The sequence below is a fragment of the Geospiza fortis genome, unplaced genomic scaffold (assembly GCF_000277835.1).
Source record: "Geospiza fortis unplaced genomic scaffold, GeoFor_1.0 scaffold164, whole genome shotgun sequence".
NCBI lineage: Eukaryota > Metazoa > Chordata > Aves > Passeriformes > Thraupidae > Geospiza > Geospiza fortis.
In genome coordinates, this window is record NW_005054426.1 from 542,896 (window position 1) to 564,385 (window position 21,490).

At 40.1% G+C, this 21,490-nt stretch overlaps 1 protein-coding gene across 1 annotated transcript in view; it reads left to right on the forward strand.

Annotated features, from left to right (window-relative positions):
- Positions 1 to 21,490, forward strand: part of ANO2 (anoctamin 2) — a 143,580-nt gene that overhangs the window by 93,489 nt on the left and 28,601 nt on the right. The window contains exons 16-17 of the mRNA XM_031061805.1: positions 12,875 to 12,937; positions 18,724 to 18,925. Of these exons, the coding sequence (XP_030917665.1) occupies positions 12,875 to 12,937; positions 18,724 to 18,925 (265 nt within the window). The remainder of the gene's footprint in view (positions 1 to 12,874; positions 12,938 to 18,723; positions 18,926 to 21,490) is intronic.

The following is a 21,490-nucleotide window of genomic DNA, read 5'->3' on the forward strand; positions in this document are numbered from 1 at the left end:
CAGGAAAAGAGAAACAGGTGGATGTGTGTGGTATTTATATCTATATTATGGATAGTAGTAAAGAAAATCGGAGCTGCAAATCCTTGCTGGGCCTTTGAAGGCCCCAAAGTGCAGTGTTGGAGATTTGGACTTGGGAGTTTGAACTGTTTGAGTGCACTGAGATGGCAAGTCTCATTTGAACCTGCCAGTGTTGTATCACTTCCAGACCTTTGTAAACCAGATCTCAGGGTTCCGTTGACCAACCATACACCATGCCTGGCAGGACAGTCACAGTGTTAGTTTTCACCTTCTTTAAAATACTGAGTAAATAGATAATTTCTTGAGCAAATAAACAAACAGTTTTTTTTTGGCTGTTCCTCCTGCTGCCTGAGGAAGCTCATCTGTGGGGAAATAAGTATTAGACAATAGAAAAAACACACATCTTTTCTTAATAACATTGCACATTTAGTCTAATTATTTTAAAGATTCCAGATGCTTAATCTGTTGCTAATATGTTCAATCTTATTTGGATAGAAATGAAATTTGTTTGTTTCTGATGGAATGATTCCATCTTATTATTCCCATGAGTAGATAATCATAGCACTGTTAAAAGCCAATAGGTTGTTGGGCACTTCTACAGACATGAGAATTTATGCATTTTAGGCAATGGATGATGCAGGAGTTGATGTGCGAGACTTCAGATATTTCCTTTATTCCCTCACCCATTGCCAGGTAACAACGTTTTGTGAGCTGCTGATTTAGATGAACTGTTGGGCCAACATCAGTAAGCCTGAACCTCTGGGTATTCAGGATTGTGTTTAGACCATGGAGCTCTGAGAGATCTGAGCAATCCTTTCATTAGAGTAGTGTCTAGGCTGCAAGACTTTGTAGGGTTAGCACCGATTTTGGCCCCAGCACCAAGTGACTCGATGCTTTTGTTCACTGATTCAGGATTTGGGCTTATTGGAAGGCCAATTTGCTTGTCTGTACGGTCTGAGAGTCATCTCTTTGTGATTTTTCTTTTTGTGTCAAGGACAACAGGTCTGTTGACTCAGGATGTCAGAGTTCCCAGCTGCAGGTCAAAGATATAGGTCTCTGTTGGGTGTGCTGCTTTTGTCATGGGAGGACAGAATATTCTGAAGGCAACACAAGGCAGCTCTGTTGAATTGGCTTGCTCTGGACAAGGGAAAAATACCTTTGTGAACTGTTGGCTCTTTAACTCCTTGACTTTGTGCCAAGGTGTTGGCTGCTGTGAAGCCATTTGTCTGTCACATCCAAGTTTCTTAGTTATATTGTGGGGAATGGATTTCTGTGAGGTGGTCATCATATATTAAATACCCTCTCATGTAATAAGGCACATGCTTTCAGTGGCCTCTGGAGTGGTGTAAGATGGTTGTATTTGCTCACAGGAGTTAAATGAATGGATATGTGATGAGAGAATAATTTATAAGTGACCACACCTCTACTCACATCCTACTAGTAATTGTTGACTTGAACTACTTAACTTTTAAATTTCTTTTACTAGTGATTTGAGGAAAATACATGAGATTTATCAGCATTCTGTAGTTTTCTGAACAGGAGAAAGAAATAGAAAGAGCTCACAGTAATTTCAATGGTTTTCAGTCCACAAAGGTGTTACAGAAAACAGGTAGGTATTAGAGAAAACAACAGGTAGGTATTACATAAAACAACAACAACAAAACCAACAGAAAACAAAACAAAAAAAAAAAAACCCAAACAAAAAAAAAAAAAACAAAAAAAAAAAAAAAAACCAAAAAAAACCCCAAAACAAACAAAAAAAAAAACCAAAAAACCCAGGAATTAAGCTTAGAAGTGTACATCCAGTTCCTGCACTGTGCTCCAAAGCAGGACCAGAGGACCAGCTATACCCAGTGTCATGTTTGCCAGGCATTTCTTTAAGCTGTTCTTAAAAGTCTTCAGCAATGAAGATACCATGGCCTTGTTATGGAACTGTTCCCAGACAGTACCTACATCTGTTTGAAGGATCGAAGGATTTACTGTTCCAAGGGTTTTCTTCATGTCCAATCTAAATTTCCTGTTGGTATTTTAATCCCCCACTTTTTATCTATATCAGCAACAGATATGAAGACTGTTTATCTATTTTCTTTACATACATTTCCTTCAAAATACTTTTTGTCTTTAATTTTGATATAACCGGCTTTCTTCTATTACCCAAGTTATAGAATGTCGCTAAATGAGACCTTCAGGAAATCCATAAGAACTATCAAACTAAACCAAAAAATTATAGAAACGCAGATGGCCTTGATTTCAATGTGCAAGTAATGGAGAATTCCTCAACATTTCTAGATTCCAAAGATCTTGCTTCCTCCATCCCTCATCTGTACAGCTGTACCAGTGACCATGTTCTATTAAGGGTGAAAAGCAAACATGTCTCTTCCTTTTTGAAAGAGGTCATTCACATAGAATAAACATGAGTGGGAGGTCCCTACAAAAGCTCTCTCTGTCCTGGCATTGCCTTTCCTCCCACTTAGTCATGGCTGATGGGAAGTTCAGGGAGTGACTTTATTACACAAGTAAACTATGAGGGCTTTGGAGTGACGAGACAAGGGGAAATGGCTTCACACTGACAGAGAGCAGGTTTAGATTGGATATTAGGAAGAAATTCTTTCCTGTGAGGGTAGTGAGGCTCTGGCACAGGTTATGCAGAGAAGCTGTGGCTGCCCCATTCCTGGAAATGTTCCAGGCCGGGTTGGACAGGGCTTGGAGCAACCTGGGCTAGTGGAAGGTGTCCCTGCCCATGGCAGGGTGTGGATGAGCTTAAAGGTCTCTCGCAATCCAGACCATTCTATGTAACAGAAACTTTTAGATCAGGTTTGTGCCAAGAAAGGACACCTAACAAACCCCTACAATTTTCTATTGGGTAGAGTCAACCTTAAAAGTATTCTAGCAGTTGAGTGCAAAGAACTGTAGCAAATGAGAGGATCCATCTGCATATCTTTGGGAACTTTGAGGAAGTACTGCATTGAGGACTTCACACTGTAACCTGTTTTTGAGAAAAACCCCTTTCTTTGTTAACTTTAGCTGAAATTTGATTGCAATCGGGGATTTAAATGCAAGATTCCATAGCACTGTTTTCTGCGACAACAGCAGAAGTTCAGAAATTTTTTAGCTTGGTATAAGAACTTGGAGCAAGTCTCTGGGGGGAGGTAGAGCATCACAAATCACCCTATTTGACTTATGGCTTTGTCCAGAGATCCTCTCAGTGCATCCTCCTGATACCCAAGCATCTTGGTGATCTTTTCTCTAATTCTAGAAATAGCCCAGGTAGGCTCAGCTCAGGTCTGTGCTCATCCAGTGGAATATATGTGCCCATAGTCTACTTGCTCTCTCCCATGTATAAAAAACTGGGAGAAACATAAGCTCATCCCTTGCTAGAGGTGAATGCAGAGTTTTTGGAATTTTGAATGTGTTAGAAGGCTGATTTTGTGTATACCACTCTCCAAATCGCTCCATATCATACGCATAAAATTTACCCCCATGCAGGCTGTGAATGTTTTAAGACATTTATCTCCTCACTACCTCTGAGGATGATCCAAGTATAAATTACAACCTTTTCTATACTCTCCAGATCTGATTTTCACACAGTAACTCCCTGCTCTCCAAGAATATTTGATATCACTTTTTACTTTGCTGAGCATTATTGCTGTTTCAAATTATGCTCCTTGTTGGATGAGTCTTAATTTGCCCTCCTTGAATCTCATTCTATTTCACACTTGTATATCTGCTTTCTCAACAGCCTGGTATTTAATCTCTGCTCCCTTCACTATTCACAACCTTTCCTAATTTAGTATTCTCTGCAAACCTGATTGACGTGGCCTGGGGAGTTGTTGCCATGTTAAATGTAGGATAAACTGTGATCCCTGAGTAGATACCACCTCACAGTTTCATGTACATGTTTCCACTACTTTCACCACTTATTTGGTTTGGGATTACAGGTGTTGTTTTGTTGATAGATCTACTCCATCCTTTTTTTTGTTAATTGTAGGAAAGACTCAGAGAAATACTTTTAAGAAAATTAAACGTGAAGCCTACTATTTCCAATTTTGCTAGCTTGCTTTATAATAAATTCAAATGAGGCTTTTCAAAGCATCTTTAAATAGATCTGCATTTTACTGCCAACTACCAACACAACTGTTTCTTCAGAAATATGGAAAAAGGGGGAAATTATTTGGGATGCTGGTAGGAAGTAGCCCCCTGGAGAGTTTTGTGTGTTTCCTACATAGTTTTAGCACATGTATACAATTGGAATAAATATTACCCAACTCAGCCCAGTGTATGAGTAGTTATCATTTCTCTGTTTGAAAATTGGAAAGGACTTGCAATTAGATTGCTATGGACCAGGGAAAGTTCAGGTTGGACATCAGGTTGGAAGAATTTCTTCACATAGAGGGTGATTAGACATTGAAACGGGTTGTCAAAAGAGGCAGTGGAATCCCCATCCCTGGAGGTGTTTAAGGAAAGACTGGATGTGGCACTCATTACTCTGGTTTAGTTGACAAGATGGTGTTTGGTCCAAGCTTGGACTCACTGATCTCAGGATTCTTTTCCAACTCGATTTGTTCTGTGATTCATGAGGAAGTCACTGCCAATTTGATACCATCAGGAATGTGTATATATATGTGTGTGTATATATATATATATATATGTCTAAAGATAAGGCTCATAATATCAAAATGTATGTATTTCATTACTCTTCCAACTCCATTAATAGAGTTTGCCTCCTTGTCTTTGCCTTTCCTTGTTTTATTGACACCTCTTAATCACTATACTCCCCCACTCTTGTTGGGTTTTGGAGGGAGGCCGGGTGTGTGTGAAGGTACAGGGATGCTCATTATGGACTTCTACTTGCTATAGACTTTCACCATGATTAGCCAAACAAAATATTTTCCCTGGATATGGGATCAGAGCAAGGGGCAGTGCCAATTACAATGACAAAGAAAGCAGGGTCAGGACTCTTCTAACTCCAAAATGTGTCTTTTTTGGAGCAAAACAGAGAGAGCTGGAGGCCCCTTGCTCTTGCATCTTTTCCTATCCTTCTAGTCTTCCATTTGCTATTTATCCAGAACTCTTTTCTGCACGTCATCTCTCTTATTGGCAAAAGTTTGCCTCTGTAGATTGTGTTCTGCAACTGTGTTTCAAATTTTATAGCAAATTCAAAGTTAGAATACAAACTTAATTAATACTTTACAGCTGGTAATAAATGGTCTGGAGCCAGAGAAAGAATTTTGCATAGCCACATCCCCCTTTTAATTCATTCTTTGCTCCTCAAGCTTTTCATTACCAGCCTAAAAAGTTTGCTAAAATTTACACCACTGTGCTCTCCTCTTGTGCTGGTGTGATCATTCACAGTTTGTGCAAGCTAAATTTGAAATTGTGACCCAAGGAAGCCAATAATGTGTTGCATGTCTTTGTCTCATGCTTTGTGTGGGGATAAGTGGCTTCACATGGTGTAAGACAATGGAGAATCATGTTCTAAGCGTGCAATGCCAGGGCCTTACAGTGAGATTTTGCTTCACTAGGAGTTCTGTGATGATTTCACAGCAAAAAGATGTTCAGTCCAGATTCTTCCAGCTAGGACACCAACACAGAATTAGGCCAGAAAAACTTCAAGGGAACATGGAAAGGACATCTTTCCTCAGAGTCTAGCACTAAATGCATCTCTTCTAGAACTGAAATCATAAGCTCAGTTGAATTTAATTCCGAGAACTGTAATTTGTGCTTTGCAAATTGCAAAATGGCCAACTGCATTACTTCCACTGGGCCCAAATTGCTAATATGAGATGTATAATGAGATTAAACAAGTGATTTTAAAGATAAAGTTCAGATAAATTGTTATCTACCTGTGACAAATAGACTTGAAGTTACAAAAGATAACATAATTTTGCACATTTTTATATTTTAAGGCGAGATACTATAAGTAGCTGGGAACCGATTGTGTAATCAATGGACTCATATAGAGCTGTTAGTCCTATGCTTAAAGATTTAAGGGGGAAACTCTTAAATTAAATCCCTTCCAGTAATTTAAATGGCGCTGAATTATGGGTACTACTAAAAGGTAATATTTTTTTTAAAGTTATGCTTGATAAATTGTTTTAAAATGGGTTGTGTTTATTATTCTGTTAACTTCTCGATTCGATGTTCACAGTTTACATGACAAAGTGTGAAACCAGATTGACTGTTACAATAGTGGTGCTCTGGATTTCACGGTACAAAGTGGAGATTGGAGATCCAGCGAACTCCAGGACAGTGAAATCCTGTTTTTTTTCCTAAAATCAGTCTTTGAAACTCACTTTGTTTCCCCTGATAGTTCCATATCCAGTCAATATCAAAGTGTAGTAAATTGATTTAATCATGCAAAGTAAAGTAAGCACATGTCTGGCTCAAAATCTGTCTTCCTTATGCTTGACTATATTTATTTAAGAGTATTTTAAAGCCACATGTGGTATTTGATCACATTCTTTGAGACTTTTCAGCAGATACATTAAAAAAATAAAAGCTGAGCAGGTGACAGGGTATCCCTTCATGCCCTGAGCTGAATTTGTGACATTCCAGTACCACCTTCTCTACTACGGCAGGCCCAGGTACCACAGTCAGGGGCTTTGGAAATCCCACCAGATGTATTTGTACAGCTGGCCCTTTGCCTTCTCAGGATCAGCCTCATTATGATTTATTAACCATCTACAAAGAGCATTGACAAACAATGAATATTTATGACTACAGATGTAACCCTATTGTAGATGTAACCCTATTTACAGATGTAACTGCAAATTACAGTGTTTTCCTGGTAATATTCTGAATGGCTTCAAGTTGACATAAATAATTCATACTTGTAAAGCCATATGTTAAACTGTCATTGTAAAAGACTAAGTGCTGCCAGTTTTCACTTGAACTGTATGTAAATATCAAGCACTTGATATTAAACAGTGATATAAAGTCTAAGCACCTTAATGCCACTTACACAATAAAGATTGCAATATGCCACAGTGCATTGAGTGCTAGTGTCAAAAGAAGTTTAACTGCAGCAAAGGAATCATTTTTATTCCTGAGTAAATTACAGCATATTAATTTAACCAAGTCTGGCTTTACAGATTTAAATTACAGTGAGAGCAGACCTCTAGCCTTTGTTATTATTACTGTGTGAAGGAAACAGCTTGAAATATTAACACAAATCTACTGCAAGTCGTTAGTTTTTATCAAGGTACTCATTGCATGCATGAGACATACATTTACATACATTTAATATGTGTATATATATGTGTGTGTGTCAAATGCTGTGCAAATGTCATAGAATCATGGAATAGCCTGGATTGGAAGGCACCTTAAAGACCACACAGTTCCAAGCCCCTGCCATGGGCAGGGACATCTTCCACTGTCCTAGGTTCTCCAAGCCCCATTCAACTTGGCCTTGGACACTTCCAGGGATGGGGCAGCCACAGCTTCTCTGGGACTTTTTATTTTTCATTAGGAATTTCAGAATGTAGTGTTAAGACTCATAAGGAGTAAAAAGCTCTTGGATTCATGGATTCTTCCCTCCATGCTGCTAGCATCTCCACTGACAGAGATGAGGCTGGCATTCTTTTTCCTGCCAGGCTCCATGGTTGGAAGCACAGCCCTCACCCACTGCATAACTTATTTCTGGTCTTGTGGGAGGGCTGAGTCTCCTGAGGCACAGAGACTTGGCTACTCACACACACTTCCATGAGTCCTGTTATGTGGAGGGTCAAGTCAGTTGCCCATGTCAAGGCTGTAGGCTGTGGGAGATTTACTTCCAACCCCATTACAGGTGAAGAAATACAGCTGTAGGCTTGCTGCATGGTTCCCATTCTGAGGGAGTGGTCTCAGCCAGCTTAAAAGCCACGAGGTGGCCTGATCATAGTTCAGAAGAATGCACAGCCATGCCTCAGAAGTCTCTCAGTAGATGCTCTTAACTGACAATTTTGCAGCTAAATGACAAGGCTGAAGAATCCAGATAGGCAAATTCACCTTGGAAATAAGCCATACATTTTCAACAGCTAAGGTAATTAGCAATTTGAATGACCTCATAAGGCTTGTAACTGACTATTCATCACAGAAATGCTCAAGCTGTGGTTAGAGGTTTGTTTTTTTTTAAATAGTTAAATCACATTTGTTATCCTTATAGCAAAAATCTTCTCAAGGAAGTTGTGTGGTTACAAAGGAGACTAAGACTGGGCGGTTAAAAATAACATTGCTTAGCCTCAAAATCCATTAATTTCCATGATCCCAGTACTGAGCCATGCACACACTTCTCAAAGCTTTCTGTTTTGCATTGCTTCTACAATTTAGATTGAGAGTGTGTCCACTGAAAGCTCCACTGACAAATATGGTGTGTCTGTGCTACTCTGCATGTTTCAAGGACAGCAAAAAATTTTAATTAAAGGTTTTGCAGTTCTTCATGTGTCTCCAGATTAACCTTGGCAGTTTGTTTTCCATGTGCAGTCCTGAGACAGAACATTGCTCACAAAACACAACCACATTAACTGTTAAAATACCATTGCTGCTTGAGTGAGAAGAATAGAAATTAAGTTCTCTTTTAATGGGTTTTAAATCAAAAGTGCTTTCTTTTGCTTCAGTGGGAGTGTGAAAATAGAACTTGTAGATTCAGACAGGGATAGACACAGGCATTACAGATGCTCAGCATGGCAGCAGTTTTTTCTTTCCTCACAGAAGTTTGAGGGCTAATACAATCCCTCAAAAAGTTTGAGTCCCAAATACAGGCTGAAAGAATCCCATGAACTCGGTCGAATTTTCTTAATTGTAATGACCGTTGTGGCTACTGCATGATCCCAGGAATGCAGTCCTTGGTTGTGCCTCTTTTTGTGTCATCACCCTGGAATTGATTACTTTTCACAACTGCCCATTCTGCAGGCCTTTTCTGGCTCATAGTTTGCAAATGGCTCTGAAGGATCCATTTCTCTTTGTCTTAAACTTATTTCAAGGCCAAAGTAACACTATAGGGACACCTTATTTCAGAAGCAGCTTGTTTTATGCCTTGTCTTGAGCCTGCAGGGCACAGACAGTGCTTTAGGTGTCACACAAATACAAAAGAGCTGCATTTAATACCACAATCCATATTTCTAGGTGCTCATTTGGACAGTGCAGCTTTTACACAAATTAAAGCTTTTGTATTGAAGTAGAAATTAAATTAGAAATCTACTAAGAAATGTGTGCTTATAAAAATGGCAATTACTTATTTGAAGCTTCCTGGGCATACTTAGAGATGAATTTCTGGATTTTGTTATTGGAAATATAATTTTGTAGCTTATTTTTGTTGCTAGCAGTGTAAGACCTTAGAGAGGAGTCCTAGATTTTGTTCTTCCCTGTGCATCTTTTTACTAAATTCCAGTCAGTTATTACAGCTCTGTGCAAGTCCAGTGAAATCACTGGGATTACCCAGGTGCAACCACAATGAAGACACTGAATTTCAGCACTGGAGCTACAAAGCAGGATGGAGAAGAAAAAAAAACCTCTGGTTGTACTCCCCAAGTGCAGGTTGAGTTGGCATTGGTGATGGTTAGAAACACCTGTTTGGGGGAGGTGTCATCTTGAGGGAAAATATCAATTAATAACTGGAATACTTGTGACCTGAGCAAAGTGGCTGTGGTTTAATTCACAGAGAAGCATAGAACTGTTTTCAAAAGCTGCCTGGTGCTGTCCAAGTGCAGGGCACTTCCAAGTTTCCACAGCCCAGAAGCCCATCCACCTGAAGATGCAGAGCTGGATCTTTGCCATGTTAGGTAACTCATGGAAATAAACTGTCCAGAAAAATAAAGAAGGGATTTAATTTTATCTTTCTTTCTTTTTTGATTTTTTTTAAATTTCACTTTTTCTTTTTAATAGGAAAAGAGCTGTAGATCTTCAAGGAATATATTCCGCACATGATTAAACATTAAAACAGGAACATATCACTGCACACAGACCAAAACCTGCTTTTTCCTCCACTAGAATTTTAAATCCGTCATTGTATGGAAGGAAAACAAAAGTAAGGTTTTAAAAGTAAATCTTTTAGTTTTCCTCTAGCACAAAACCAAACAATTTATATTGTGAGGTTTTCTGTCTGCGTATAAATATTCCCCTGCAACACAGTTCATTATGGACAATGTTCCTCAGCGTAACATATCTGTCACTGAGATTGTTTTGCAGATGATCAATTTTGTCTTATTGTGTCAATAAATACTTACACTTTTGGGCTGCTCCAAATAGAGGATCATCCAGCCCAGTTCCTGGCCCTGCACAGGATCCCCCAACAGTCCCACACTGTGCCTGGCAGTGTTGTCCAAATGCTCTTGGAGCTCTGGCAGCCTTAGGGCTATGACAGTTCCCTGGGGAAATGGGAATTCCCTGTTCAGTGCCCAACCACCCTCTGGGGGTGGTTTCCTGCTATCCACCATAAACCTTCCCTGACTCAGTTTCATCCCATTTCCAGGGTCCAGAGACCCTGTCTCTGGTCAGAAGAACAGAAGGTAGCTTTCCACTGCCTGGATGGATGAGGATGAACTGGGAAAAACTGAGATGGACTAGGAGCTCTGGGAGGGAATACGAGGAGCTGAAACTTCTGGGATGGACTGGGATAGACTAGGATGGACTGGGAGATCTGGGATATTGAGTTAAATTTCCAGATTTGTTTTTAGCAGTGTATGCTAAGCAGCTCAGTTTCTTCATCCAACATTGCCTTTATTCTCATGTTGGCTTAGCAACTCCTCATGTTGTTCAGATCTCCCTTTGGCTGAGTGCTACAGTCCATGGCAAACTCATGGAAAAATAAGGTTCAAAGAAGCACATACATGGAAAAGTGAGCTGAGAAGACGGCCTGCTGATCATCCTGGTGTAACCCCTGCCAGCAACCACTCACTCCCCAACAGCAGGACTGGGGGGAGAATGGGAACGGTAAAAGACAGAAAATCCCTGGTTGGGATAAAGGTAGCTTTATAGCAAAGCAAAGCAAAACAAGGAATTAATTCCCTGCTTGCCATGGTTGGCAGGTGTTCAGCCATCCCCAGGAGAGCAGGGTGCCATCACATGCAACAGTTTCTCAGGAAGACAGACACCATTACTCCAAACATCCTTCCCTTCCTTCTTCTCCTCCCACTATATATGCTGATCGTGGTGTCATAAGGTTTGGAATGTCCCTTTGGTCAGTTGGGGTCACCTGTCCTGGCTGTGTCTCCTAAATTCTTTCAGCAGTGTGGCAGCAGAAAAGCAGGAAAGGCTTGGCTCAGTGTAAGCCCTGCTCCACAATAACAAACCCATCTCTATTATCAGCCCTGTGTTCAGCACAAGTACAAAGCACAGCCCCATACAGCCCCTAGTGAAACTGTAAAATGTGGTGTCCTTCAGGCCTTCTGGGAATATAATCACTCAGAAATTCTTTATGTCCCGTAGAATTACTGAGTGGTAACGGCCAAAATGCAATGAAATGCATGTGTGCATTCACAGGAATGCTTTTTCAAGTAGCCTTCCAGCTAGGTGCTGGACTCTGTGTATGAACTGTAAAGAGTATTTTTGTGCTGTGCACACTGGGCCAAATTATTGGTGCTTCTGGTTTGGTCTGCTGTGTCCCAGTGCTGCCAGGACTGTCTGAAGGAGACAAGGTCACAAGAGGGGCTGCTGAGTAATGATCTCTCCCAGTGTCTGAGGCACCACCACCATGGCAATGGATGTATAAGGCAGGATTATGTCCTAGGTCTAATTCCACATCCTGGTTAGAAAATCCACAGCTGCATTTCTGCACTTATATGCTGCATTCCTAATTCTACTTTGGGAAAGCTTCTTACAAAAGCACAACACTCCCAGATTTTTATGTTTATCCATGGGCAATTGTGCCTTAGAAATGGTTTATAGGAAACCTTGGACCTGAATTCTAATCTGATTTAAACTCATTTAAATTCAGAATCACTCTGGGCTAACTCATGTGTAAGGGTAGTACTGGTCCATGGGGCAGCAGTGGTGCTTCACAGAAATACCAACAGCAGCTGGCTTTGTGTCCTTAGTTAATTTGATTATATAGTTTTAGTTTAACTTAAACAAAGCAGCGACCTTATTATTATTTTAAGAAATCTATTTTGAGAGGAGGGAATCGTATTTCTCACATAAATCCATCTTCAAATGTCTTCTTTAGATGTACATGCAGCTGGGGCTGGAGTTGAGTTTGTGTGGGGATGGGAAAAGCGTACTCGATTTCACTGATCACAGTTGCTTTAAATTATGCGGGGAAGAAGGAGATGCTGTTTATGCATGAAAAACACAAGGTTGGCAGTGGGGATCAGAGGGGCCTTGCTTTTGTAGTTTCCCTCTGCTATAAAACAAGTACCATGGGAAGGATTGGGGTGCCTTGTCAATAATTATCTGAGGGGTCACATTTGGTGCTTGTGACCATTAGGAAAATAATCTGGGTTCAATGGTAGTCAGCATTCTTATCATGGTTTCTATCTCAAGCACTGTTCTTCTGTAGTTTTACAAGAAGCAATTAAAAATAAATGCTTGAATCTTGCTTTGCCTAAATGTGAATTAAAGTCAGTCTCGGGGATTTCTCCTGATATGAACTTTAGTAGGACTTGAATACATGTTTTCAAATACTTAAATCATAGTTGCATAGGATATTTTCTTAATTTTGCAGACATTTTCTACATGTCTTATTTACTCTTCCCCTCCTTTATCTTGAATTAAAATCTACTTTAAAACATCAGTGTTCTAAATCGCATAATAAACTTCAAAATCACAGCAGGGGAATTGAGAATGGCTCTCAACAACAAATCCTATTAATCATAATATTTCCTATTGTACAGTTCTGTCACATCTCTTATTTTATGTCTTTTGCCTACAGAATGAAAAGGAGAAACTGACATGGAGTGACCGCATGCCTGGATATGCAGCGAACTTTGGACTGATTCTATTTATGGTAACATACTTTTCATGTCTGCTTGTTTATTAGATGTGAGAAACTTTGCCATGAGCATCTAGAAGGAAACCCTTGAATTGCTGTTCTCAAATATGTTTAAAATCTGAAGGTAAGGTCAGTTTGGGAGAAATACTAGGAAGGTTCATGGAGCTCAATGCCTGCCTCCAGCTTTAATCTCTTTTTCCAAAGGCTGCTTGTGGAAAGTCTGATTTGCTGTTATGCCAGCAGTTCATTACACAAATTCTGCCTCTCCCCCAGGGTTTCTGCTCCATCTCTGTTATCCAATGAAGGGATAACATTGATGTTTATTTGTGAGCACAGTATTGCATATGTTGGTCACAGTGACGTTCGGAAAGGTTGAGCCTCTGAACAGGCGACATCCAGGTGAAATAAATCAGTTGCTGATATATATTTATCCAAGACATGTTCAGGGATGGACTGTACAGTAGATCATGGTATACAGTAAGATCATGGTACACAATCCTCCCTTGGGAGCAAGAATCAGGTGTGGAGGACAGCCTCTAAAGTGCGAACACCATTGTCCTAGTCAAAAGTCAAATTTCCAGCAAAACAAACCCATCATGAAGCTACTGGACTTTGTAAACAGCAACAGGAAGGCTTGGGTAACAAACCTTAAATTACATGGTAAAGGATCCCATTATCCCTCTGGTTACAGTAATTACCGACTGAAACCTTCTGTTCATACCTACAGCCACTATAAAATGGCAGTGAAATAGGCCTGTTTACACCATTGCAGCATGTAACTAGGGAAACTCACCTGCGGCCTAAATTATTTTAAGATAGCTTAGTGTATTTCTAATTTACTCAAATTTGCACATACTGCACCAGATATCCTGAGAAGATTTCATTTCTTTTTCTGACAATCAAATGCTCGCATTGAAGTTAATGTCTACACCCTTATAGATATGTTTATATATTTATGAAGAGGTATGCATTGCATATTCAGAATATTTTCTGTACATTTTAGATGTGTCCTCTATGGATGTACTCACAGCATTTTGAGTGAGTTTAACATGCTGTGGCCATACCCAATATTTACTTTTTAGACAGAATCTCTAAGTGTCATGAGTCATGACTTAGAGCAGGCCACACTGAGTCTGACTAAGCACACAGCCCTGACTGAGCTTTTACAAGTCATTCTTTTGCAGACAAGGTGCTTACATGTGCTCTTGACTTTCACCACATGTTTAATTCTCCCCTAAGCATGAGCTTAAAGTGCTTTCCTGACTCATAAGCTAGGTATTACCCTCCCTGCTTACTGTAACATCTCAGAGAGATTTATAAAGGGTTATTACCTACAGTTTGTGAGATGTAAAATGCAGAGCTCCAATTCTTCAACTTCTGTTCATGACTAGTGGAACTAGGCTGACTTTCACCAACTGCAAAGTGGACACAGTGATCTTATTTTTGCAATATTTTGAGCATTATTTATATATAAGTACCTACAGGAGACAACTTGCAAACCATGCATGAAATTCAAACTCACTCTTGATGAGGGAGAGCATGCTCTGCTATTCTACATGGATATTGCAAGTTGCTCTTTACTCTATGGGATGTTTCCCTTTTTCCTGCTAGATTAGTTAAAGACGAATTGGAAAGATCAGACTGAAGTTTTGTTGTCAGTCTGTGAATTGTAGAGAGAAACCTTATTAGGCTTGTTAAGCTCTATTTCTATTATTATTCACCCAGATTAATTATTTTAACTATAAGGCCTCTGTACAAAATAAATAATAAAATCTTGAATTTATTCGTGTATGCAGGGGTACAAGAGCCAGACACAGACCTGCACACAAGCAATTTCTAGTGCTGTAAAAGCAATTGTTGAATTTTTAATGCTAGCTTTCCCAGGCCAAAAGGGAAACGGTGTTCCAAATCTATAGGTGTTTTCCATGAGAATTTTTTCCCTGAGATTTACATCCCATACTTTCCCTGGTGATTCTTGAAGCTGGTAATGGTTTTCTTAGCATAAAATCTTTCCTTTTTTTTTTTCCCCCCTCTTAATTTCCATACTTCTGTTGTGTACTTCACTTATGTGAATCCTCTTTCAAGAATTGTGTCATGCTCTTTTCTTTTTTTTCTGGCTTTTCCTCTGTCTGTATTAAGCTAGGCATGCTGGTTTTTTTGTTCAAAATGCAGGTTGAAAAAAACATTCTGTTTGCTTCTCTTGTCCAGTCTTACTTCATCAAACAATTCCAAGGATTAATTCGCACATATGTGGATGCTTTAAAATCTGATCAAGTCCTTTTGTTGCACACAAAGCCTCACTGGACTGCAGAGGGGGCAGAAGATCCAAGTCTGATTTAAGCTATGCATTTTTGCAGGGATTGTAGGACAGAAGTTCACAAGTCTTATTTTTGCAGAGATCAATGGTAGCAGGAGATCTAGGCTTGGCTGGGCATCTAAAAGCTTTTCTTGAGTGTGATTAACAATAACACAACACAATTTATAAACCCCATATTTAGAAGGCACATGTGGTAGAGATTTCTGAGTTGGTGTGAAGATGCTGGTAGTGCTGGGAGAGAGCAGGGTGGCATGGAGCAATGAATCACTGGGGCTTTTCTTTGTTTGGCTCAGTCAGAGGAAGGAAGAAAATCAATTTGTGTCATGGCAGAAGAGTTCAGCCTCTTCCACCCTATTCTCACTCACATGGTGTAATATTTGACTCTAGAATAGCCCTACTGGGGGGCCAGAGAACTATCTGGACATTAAATTGTTATCCTACTTGGATGGAGGTAGCAGCCTAGCCCACAGGGTTTTATAGCTTCCTTCTCATATCTAGTTTGCTTTCCTGTTTGTCTTCATTCATACCAGGCTCAGTAGGTGACCTTTTCTGCAGCCAATTTTCACATCTGTTTCTAAGCAGTTTAATCCTGGATGGACTAGTTCAGCTATTCAGGGAAGAAACTGCCATAACACAGGGGAAGGATGGCCAGAGGGAATGTTGGCAATGACAACAAACCCCACAGTGGGCACCTGAACAAATGGTGGCCTGCCTGATCAAGAATCTGGGCAGAAGAGGTATTTTCAGGAATGAGAGAAATGCTGTGAAGACACAGAAACCATTCCCTCTCAGTGACTGTCTGGGGAATGAGAACTGTGCTCACAGTAACTGTGCAGTCCTACAGGCCCTCCTCAATTTTCTCTTCTTGCTAGATGCACAGATAATGAAGACTCCTAAAGGAGTATTTTTCCATCTGTGTCTAAGCAGATGTTTAAAAGCAGCTGAGCAACTGAGAGTTTCTGAAGCCCTGGTGCTTTTGCAAAGAAAATATTTTTGTTCTTTAAACAAATAAGCCTTTTTTTTACATCTTGCTATGGCATTGCACGGATTTGAAAAGGTTGCTACTCTCTCATCCTCCAGTAATGTTCCTTGGGGTAAGGGATCCCTAAAATCCTTTGATCAGGTTCAAGTTCATTGAACTTTCATGATCTGAAATTTTCTCTTTTTTCTGTTTAGTGTGGATTGTTCTTGACTCTTCTTCCTGTACTGTTAAGATATAATTCCTAAGTGGGAATTCATGATGGAGAGAGGTGTGTATGGAGGCTCAGGGGCCTCATCAGCTCCAGAATGAGGCATCCAATTTCTGATTTTCCTTGTCCACCACCATAATGAAAAAAATTGCAAAGAAATCCAGGGGAAAAAAACAGGAAGACAGTATCAGGAAGATGATTAAGAAGGCGGAATCTGTTGCTCAGATTAAGAAAAAGAAAGGAGCTTAAGGTGTCTGTAGAGGTGGAAGGTGAAGTAAATTAATACCAGGTGGCGCTGGTTTGTTTTCTTTGTTGGGGATTTTACTTTCTACTCTAGTGATTGTAATGGGGAAGCAAGGAAAAATTTATGGTTCTTGTGTTCCTGCACCCCTTCTGTCACAGCAAGGTAGTTCAGCATGAATGTGATTTTTTTTTGTCTGTTCATTTGGTAGGTAAGTCAAAAGAAAAATAGATATAGAAACTAGAAATGTTTCCTTGACACAATGAAAACTACAAAACCAAAGGAAATAATACTTTATGTAATTTGAAAAATTTTCACTTAAACTGTTTCAGGTTCAGGCTTTTATCATTCAACCTACATTTCATTTAAAATTAATGAGACAGTTCTTTAAAAAGTAAAATTAGATGTTTTACTAGGTCTAACTATTACTATTTGCTGACAAAACATATTTGACAATTTCATCTGAAAACTCCAGGAGTTTCTCCAAATAATTAATTCTTAGTATGTTTACTAGTTCTTCATAAAAGTGTGCCCAGTTTTCACCTTCAACCTTTAATAATTTAACTCTGATTCTTGTTGTGGTTCTTTTGCAATAGTTCCTTTTCATGCAACAACCTTCCCCTGCATACAGGAATTCAATAAACTATTGCTGGATCATTAAAATGAATTGTTAAATTTCCTTAAATCCGTGTTTTGAATCTGGACCCCTAGGCCCATTTTAGTAATTGCAGTAGTTTAATCTTTCACACTGAGGTAGTCTCTTTCATCTGATGATCTCAAGATGTTTTACCTAAAATAATGAATGTACACTGGAATTCTTGCTAAAGGCAAAAATGAAAGGGAAGAATGTACCTTCTCCCCCTTTTGTGCTGTGATGACGAAAATTTGCTATTTTTATTATTGTTTTAATGATTTCTTTTTCATTGTGGATTGCTTTGGATTATTTTTTTAACGGAATACCACAACCCTGTGAAATTCAAGTTCTTCTTGCGGGAACTTGATCTTAAGTAGCAGGGCCAACTTTCCTCATCTCATGGGTCAAAGCTGGCCCACGAAGAATGCCAGGGATACCAAGTGATTTCTGGGACACAAATGTAAAGTGAAGCCCTAATAATCCTGCTTAGGTCAGCCTTAAAGGACTAATAACAGGGGAATAATAACTTTAATTTGTAACTTAGCACTTCTGCTGTGCACAGGTGAAGCTGTTTGAGCCAGTAAAGCCCATTCACCTGACTGCACATAAATACAGGCCTTTCAGTCCAAGCCATCTGAATCTATTGTCAGATAAAAGATCTTACTTAATTCCTGCTTTTGAACCCAAATTTCGCTGCATGAATGATGTGTGTAGCTTTAATCAGAATGGACATGCCCATCTGCAGGAATCCATGGAATGAGTATAAAAGGATCACAGATTGGTTTGGGTTGAAAGGGTTATTTAATTCTAACTCCCTGCCAGGGGCAGGGAGGCCGCTCACTGGATCAGGACACTCAGGGCCCCATCCACCCTGGCCTTGGTCTCTTCCAGGAATGGGATAGCCACAGCTGCTCTGGGCAACCTGTGCCAGGGCCTCAGCACCCTCACAGGAAGAATTTCTTCCTAATATCTCACAAAAAAAGTCCTCTTTTGGTTTAAAACCACCCTCCCTTTTTTTACCACTACCTGCCCATGTAAAAAGTCACTTTCCCTCCTTTTTATAAGCCTCTTTTAGATGATGAAAGGTGGCATAAGATCTCCCTGAAGCCTTCTCTTTTCCAGGCTAGACAACTCTCTCAACTCTCATCCAACTCTCTTCACATGAGAGATGCTGTGAAGCATCCAGCCCTCTGGTCATCTTGTGTCAGTTGAATTGTTGTGCCAGTTTGGAACGGTGCATCAATTTCCTTATTTCTTATTTATGCCCTTGTTTGGAGAGCCTTTTATTTCGATCACCTGCATGTTGTCACCTTGCACTAAGAAACAGCCCTATGATGCCAATTCATGGAACACACTCAACCTCCCAGCTAAAGCTTCTGTTTCCAGGCTAAACTAATCCATGTGTTAATTTGTTTGCAGATCATGCTGGCATTTTCAGCAGTGTTTGGTATCATTGTGTACCGAATCACGACAGCAGCAGCCTTGTCCTTCAGCACAAACGAGACAACCAGGTCCAATGTTCGAGTGACTGTGACTGCCACTGCTGTCATCATTAACCTTGTGGTAGTCCTCATCCTCGACGAAATTTATGGAGCTGTGGCCAAATGGTTGACAGAAATTGGTAAAACTCCTCGCCACATTCCTCATTAATGCATGTATTGACACCAGGGGGTGCAAGGAGGGTCCAGGAGGAGTATTTCCTCTTGGACGGGGCCTGTGAAATCACTCAGGCCTGTGAAGGTATCTCTTTAAGCTAAGAGCTGCAGAAAGTCAGTGAGTTGCTTAAAAAATGTTGATGGCTCTGACAAAGTTACATTTATGTTGTTTCTCTGATGAAAGTTTTAACTATTTCCTTACTGCTCAAATGATTTTTTGGTTCCATTTTGGGGGCATGTCTGGGCTGGACTTTTTATTAATGATTTTTACTGCAGTTAGTGGTTGGACTTGAAAAGTTTATTTTAAACATCAAAATATTGTTGCAAGCCTGGCTATTTATTTCTTTTGAAGAGAAGTAATTCCTTTGACTCCTATAGAGCTTTAGGCCTAAAGTATTGATTTGTTATATACATTAGGTTAAAGATGTTTACTAATAGGGATTTAGGCCGGGCTTTATTTTATTATATAAATTAGACCAAGGATGTTGACTGATAGCACCTTTACATGAGGTTATTCTTCAGACCTCTCTTTCTTCTCAATTTCTTAAAACACTTTTAAATTCACAAATGAAAACATCTCTTTCAGTCCTATTTTTGGACGAACATTACAAACTACAGTTTTGCAGTTGTTAGAGGTCCAAGCCTGAATTGTGGAAGTATGATCCTGTTTAGAATAAATTCCTAAAGTATTTGAAAGAAATTAAGACAAAGCAATTAATTTTCACAAATTGTCACTTTGGTGGGTTCATTTGTTTATTTCTGTTTTGCACCAGGCTTTGGGCAGATTGTAACAGGGTTACACAAATGGACTCTGTTCTAGTAGCATAAATGAGCTCAGGCTCACTGTTCAGGCCAAAATTGTACCCAGATTTTCAGCTTTCACATGAGTGACAGACTGCTAACTGTGTGTGACCTGATCAATTCTGTTCACTGCACCTGCCCAGGTAAGAAAGGCCACAGATGTTAAGGAATGACACAGCTCTATGGAAAGAGTAGGAAAAGATAAAGATGAGATTTCTCCAGCAGCTTCTAGGCAGGAGCTGGGAAGTGCTAGGCACTGCCATGGCCTCTCTTTGGGAAGCGCAGGAGAAAAATCTCTCTCTTTGAAATATGCACCATGCTGAACTGTGAAAGAAACAACAATTTCGTACTTGCTGATTATTGCTCCCTTGTCACTTTGCATTTAATTCTAATCCTGTCATTATTAGGGCAGCATTCCTAACCAATCATCAGATGTTTTGTTTAAGAAGGATCCAGTCAGAATAATCTCTAGTGCTACAAATTACATGAGTTAGAAAGTTCACTCAGGCAGCTTTCTCCAGTGCTAGGCTCAGATGCCAAATGTAATCAAAATGTTTAAAAATATTATAATTCATGCATGCTGATAAATGTTGCTTAACTTGTGAACTCTCATTACTGAAAGGAGAAAAACATACTCAATTCTCATTTCACACTGCACTTAATCCACAAGCTGAAGAACATAGTTGTTGGGCTGAAGGAGTAGCTCTTGACAGCATAAGTTTCTATTCCTGGCCCAAGTACACTCGAATCTCTGTTCAGGTAAAAAATGACATCTGTAAGCACAAGAATAGCACTGATAGCAATTGGGTTAATCATAGGATCACAGTCATGCATATGCCTCAATACCTCCTCAGTCAGGAGGAAAAGAGTAGGAGTTTTGTTGTTATCAATACAGAGAGCTCGTACACCGTGGAGCAAGACTCCTGTGGGCCCAGCGGAGTGGGGCACTGATGCCCCTTTATCACAGATCAGACCAGCCAAAGTGTAGATGGTATCCAGCTATTCCCAGGAAGAACAGATTATCTTCAGTAATCAGGTGGTGCCAGACAAGATTTACAGTTCACTTGTAACTCAGGACCACCGAATGGGTTGGGTTGGAAGGGACCTTGAACCTCACCTCGTTCCAAGCCCCTGCCATGGGCAGGGACACCTTCCACTAGCCCAGGTTGTTCCCAGCCCCATCCAACCTGCCCTTGGACAGTTCCAGGGATGGGGCAGCCACAGCTGCTCTGGGCAACCTGTGCCAGGGCCTCACCAACCTCAACGCTTCCTTGAGGCCAAGGAAGAACCAGTGAAATGGGGACAAAATCAAAACTACTTGTGTTTGTCCCTTGCAAAGGCAACAGCTCCTTCAGAGAGCTAAAGCCCATTCCACCCTTAGCTCAACTCATCCTCCACCTGCAAATTCCAGCTGCCTAATTTTGGCATAACTACCCACCGCCAAGTGTTTCATTTTTTTGGGATGAGGGAGTTTTCTCTGTTACAAATGCACCTATTCTGGCTGAATGCATTTCTCATGCAGCACACCCGACAGGCTGGAGGACAAATTCTACACATGCCTCTACAGCTATGGTATAGGATGTCTGAGGGAGCCTCTGGGACCATATATGGTGTGTAAATGTTCATCTAGAGGCTGAGCTCATCCATGGAGGGGGTGGTTCTCTGTAAGGCAGGGTTTAGGATTTTTCTCCCTCAAATGAAAAGTTGCACTGCTGTAATTAAATATTCCT